This window comes from Pituophis catenifer, unplaced genomic scaffold, assembly GCF_029215685.1.
Source record: "Pituophis catenifer annectens isolate HBS135680 unplaced genomic scaffold, rPitCat1.0.hap2 SCAF_7, whole genome shotgun sequence".
In the NCBI taxonomy this organism is placed as follows: domain Eukaryota; kingdom Metazoa; phylum Chordata; class Lepidosauria; order Squamata; family Colubridae; genus Pituophis; species Pituophis catenifer.
The window spans coordinates 29153866-29158865 of NW_027256887.1; the positions used below are offsets into that span (position 1 = coordinate 29153866).

The window sequence follows — 5000 nt, forward strand, 5'->3', positions numbered from 1 at the left end:
ACTATATAAACTGCACAGTGTTATTCAGTGTAACACTGATCTTCTAAAGATGTTCTGGTAATTCATGAGGAATCCCACTGTTCACAAACCTTACTCTTCTGTTTAATTGCATGGAAATATTTGTATCAACTCAACTAAATGCTCTGATATAAAATAGCAATCACAAAAAATACTGGAGTTTGTCTATTCTTTGCAATTTTGAAAAGTGTAATAGCTCACATCAAAAGTCTAATTGCAAAGTTCAACAGGAAAAGGAAACTAGAGTAAATGAAACTAGCACTTCAAGGAGTGTAAGGTTCACACAGTGAAGATTCAAAATTATACACTAATCCAAATGTATCTGTGAAAATACCTCAGAGAAAAAGTGCATATTTTGTCCATATATGCACACATTGTGTGCAAATACACCAACAACTATATAAAGCACACAGAAATCAAGTTTTCTTTCACATAAAGCCAAAATCATTATGTTTTGGTAAATAACTTAAAACTATATTTACAGCCTATAATGTAGAAATCTACCGTCAAAGTTCTCTGAGTTTCAGTATGGAAAGTTGTATATTTACTTTGCCTATTTACTTATTTTGAGATCTTCTGAAACTTTAGAAAATTAAAGAACAATGTTGCTGCCAAATTTTCCCTTTTCAGAACCTGTCTGACACTACAGTATTTTTATCTCCTTTTTTTTGCATTATTTCTATTGGAAGCTACGACTACATAAAAAAAACAGGCAGTAAGTTTTTAAGATACTCTGAGAAATAAGTTACACTTTGTGAGGATTATTCCTGCTATAAATTATTGCTTATGTTTTTAAAATATTAATAGAGCACTACCATGCATATTATTCAGAGGAAAGTCTAATAAAGTAATTAGGGGAAGAATTTAGAACTGTAACCTAAGCAAATTTCCAACTTTTTAAATGGTGTTTAAAAAAATCAAAGTTTTTATTAGGCAATGTTTATAAAATAAATGTTAAAATATATAAAGAATTAAAATTTTAAAAAGGGAAAGAAAACTGGTATGTGAAACAATGCACAGCTAAAAAATTCTTAGATACTGCTAAGTTTTCAATTATAAGTTTAATATAATTGTTCCATATTACCATAACAAATAATACTGTATAATTTATTCAATATTAATATTAAGAATAGTTTAATAACTTAATAATGACTGCCATTTATTTGTGATTATAAAGGCCTAAACTGAACAATATAAGTAAAGCTCTATAAATTTTCCACTAAAATTCAATTTTAACATTATGTTTAGTAATGTTATTTGCTCATGATGTAGATCATAAAAATATATCTATTAACAAGTTAAATATTCAATATTTTAATATAAACATTGGGTAGTATAAGGCATAGTTTTCAAAAAAAAAAAAAAAAAAGCTCAGCAGTTTATGCACGATATTCAGCACCCTGAAATATCTGGTCTTTATATATAACTAGAAGAAAGAAATAGCCTAGTTCTACTTTTTAATAGCAGCAATAATGATTTTAAAAAGTGTTAAATGTGTGTCTTAATTTCATCATAGTACAAAGTATAAATTTATTATCTGTTTATAGCTTACCCAACCTGACTAAAAAGACCATCATTTACTTGGATACATTTCCCTATTCATTTTTATAAATATTAAGTTTTATTTAGTTGCATACAAAGGAAGCAATATAGGTGCACATACCACAAACACACATACATAGTTATTTAGGAAATTACTTTATTCCTAGTCTCCTGGCTAAAAGAGTATGGCAATTCTTTCATCTCTAAAGAAGTATTTCAATTAGTCTGCTCAGGTGTCCTTTCAACTTTTTATATATATATTTAATAAAATTTTGTTTACAAGAACTATAGCAAAGCATCTTTGCTGCAAAGAATCCCTGTGGCACTTTTATCTCAGCTGAGTTTAGGAACAATTTCAATCTACAAAGATGTAAAATAGCAAGTAATGTGGCCCTCTGGTGGACAGCTAAGAATCACCTTTTCTTTCTCCGTATCATTCAAGAACCTGGCAGTTTAAAAAAAGGTATTTTGCTTGAAAAGATATGGAAGCAACGTCTACAAATATATACACTTCTCTTTAAAACAGAGTGCGCAGGGCACTCCAGGGCAGATATATCTTAACAATTAAAAACATGCATAAATTTTCTATTTTAAAAACTAACAGAAGACAACAAAACAAATAAACAACAAAATAATGTTCCACTTTCTGCAATACTTTAAAAGTAAAAAAAAAATCCAATTAGAAGGATAGGAAAAACCTTTCCATCAGCATGAAAATAAACAGGATGCAAAACAAACAAAAACTTACCTGCTGTTGTTGCAGATGCAGCAGTTCTACTGTGCTTACTTCAGTGCCCGTGTCACCACTTGATCTTCCATCTCTGCTGCCAGCATCTAATTGGCTGCTTAGAGTGCTCATTCCATTTTGATTCATTGAACTGTTGCTTATTGTCTCTGTCGCAGATTCCTGCATCATGACTTAATACCTAAAAGTGATTAAGAAGTATCAATTAACGCACACATTACACCTTCACACTTCCATTATCAAGATGTCCCTCTTTGCCAATTACAGAGACAGCATATTTAGAAGGAGAAGGGGAAAAACCTCTTGCACAGTCATTTAAGGAGCAAGCAATGCAATACAAACCTTGCTTTCATAGACATACTATACTCATTCCTGAAACCATGTTTCTCAGAGCAATGTTGCTGTAGTTTCATATAGAGAGAGAGATAACATCCATATATACAACATAGAGACAGCGTTCCTGAATATCACATTTTAAAGCCTAGCTATCAACCCAGTAAAATGAAGGCATAATTTCATACCCTGCCCCATTTTTCCTATTATCTAGCTTTAACAACCATAGATGACTATACAGCCCTATTTAAAATATTCACTATCTAGATTCTGTCAGAATTTTACAGCATTTCTCACACAGGACTGTTATTTAATGATGCACAGCTAATCATACAAAATTAAAATTTTGTAAGAGTGTTACAAATCATATGGTATCAACCAATGATAAATAGTATAATGGGTTTCTCTTTTTGTCTGGGTGAATAAATAAAATTTTGCCTTGGAGGCATTTTAAGTAAAAGCTCTTGCTGCAAACACTTCAGATATTGCCTATTTTTTTAATCAAACGGCTGATATTCATTTATTTTTCTGACATTTAAAACATTTAATACTGTCCTTCCTGGGAAGTAATTAAGCTTATGCATGAGCAGCAATCAAACTGTTCACTTGAAGATGACTTAAAACTCAATTTTAACATAGGCAAATAAATGAAAGATATAAAATTAATTTTCCAGGCATGTATTAGATATGAAAGCTAGAAATAAAATCTATCAAGAATATCACTAATGATTGTGCTAAAAACAGCATAAATTATGCATATTACCTCCTCTACAGTAATAAATGTTTTATCATTTTCACTGCATAAATATACTGTACTTTCAGGATAGCAATGAGATGTCCTGCCAAGTTCAGATGGAATCTTTGCAGAAAATAAAGAACCAACATATTCTTACAAACTAGAATTTCAAATATATTTTACATCAATAATAAGAAAATTCAATTTTTGCTATTTTCAGAGTTTATCTTAATTCTACATATTTTAATAATGCATCATCTATCTTCATGAATAAATGCATTTATTAAACTGACCAATTTCCAAGGAAAGAAAATGTGGGAGAACAGAGCAAAGCAAAGCAAAACTTTCTGATAAAACTTTCCGACAAGATGCTTTAATGGGTGGGTAAATCCAGTCAAAAGAACAGCTGCTACTAGAATTACTAGTTTACCTAACACATTGTTCAACTCAATTCAGCATATGATCAATACTTTCCTCTATAAAATACCAAAGAAATTATCAGAATTTAAAATACCATTAATAACGTCATTAAATAGTAATACAAGTTTATTTTTCATAAAGGAGTATTTAATAACATTTTTAAAGCATGTAAAAAACACTACATATTAAATGCATACTTTGGATTTAAAGGAGATAGTCATTCCCCCCACAACATAGAGACAATTACAGTTCACATAAAGGAAGATAGCTGCAAAAACAAATACTCTTTTAAAAAATACTTTTCAGTAACAATAAGAATAAAGAACAAACATGTTATACAGGTAAAAATGAATTTTATACATGTAAACACAAGTTTTTCAATAAGAAAACAAAACTTATATCATTTTATAAGAGGAGGCAGCTAATAAGTATTCAAATTAGACATAAATTCTGCATGCAACATGTTTAAAATGTTTAGGAAAAAAGTGCTTGATAGAATTTTCATATAACTCATAAGACCTTGCTAAAGAATATCTCAGATTTCCTAGGCAACTTAAAATATGTCTTATCATTATTAATATTTTTATAATTATATGCACACACACACACACTCAAACCCCATTGAGTTCTATGGGACCTTCTCTCTAGAAAAATTATAAAATTAAAAACTTAGTTTCTAAAACACATTTGAAGTATGTATCACTGTGAACATATTCACTGAATACTTTATCTTTTTCATACCACCTCCAAAAGGATGAGGGCATGTATTCATATAATAAAATATTTATTTTACATTATTGTTCAGTATAAATATTTGACTATATTTCTGGAACAGTAAATTATATGCATTATAAGGATAAATGCATGATATATGAAGCTTCATCAACCAAAGGCATTATATATTTTTTTCAAATTTCTCTTTTCAAATTAAAATTAGATATTTACAAGTCTGGACTCTTTCACTACAATTAGAAAGGAAACAGTAATGTATTGTACAGTTCATGTTAATCAAATATATATAATTCTTTAACTTTGAAATATTACTGAATGCTAGAATTATTTTCTACACAATATATACAGTTAAGGACCAAATCAAGACTACCCAATTGACTGGAAAATGGTGGCCAGGTAGATAAAAAAAGGGAAAATGATTTTCAATATAAGCTACACTTACTACTCATATGGCATAATCAAAATAAAATAGTT

The 5000-nt window shown here is 29.3% G+C and overlaps 1 protein-coding gene across 8 annotated transcripts in view; it reads right to left on the reverse strand.

Moving 5' to 3' along the window:
- FOXP2 (forkhead box P2) overlaps positions 1-2476 on the reverse strand; it is a 459756-nt gene extending 457280 nt beyond the window's left edge. For all 8 annotated transcript variants that reach the window (XM_070947598.1, XM_070947595.1, XM_070947594.1 and 5 more), the window contains exon 1: positions 2309-2476. In XM_070947598.1, coding sequence (XP_070803699.1) covers positions 2309-2476 — 168 coding nt within the window. The remainder of the gene's footprint in view (positions 1-2308) is intronic.
- Between the last annotated feature and the right edge of the window lie 2524 nt (positions 2477-5000).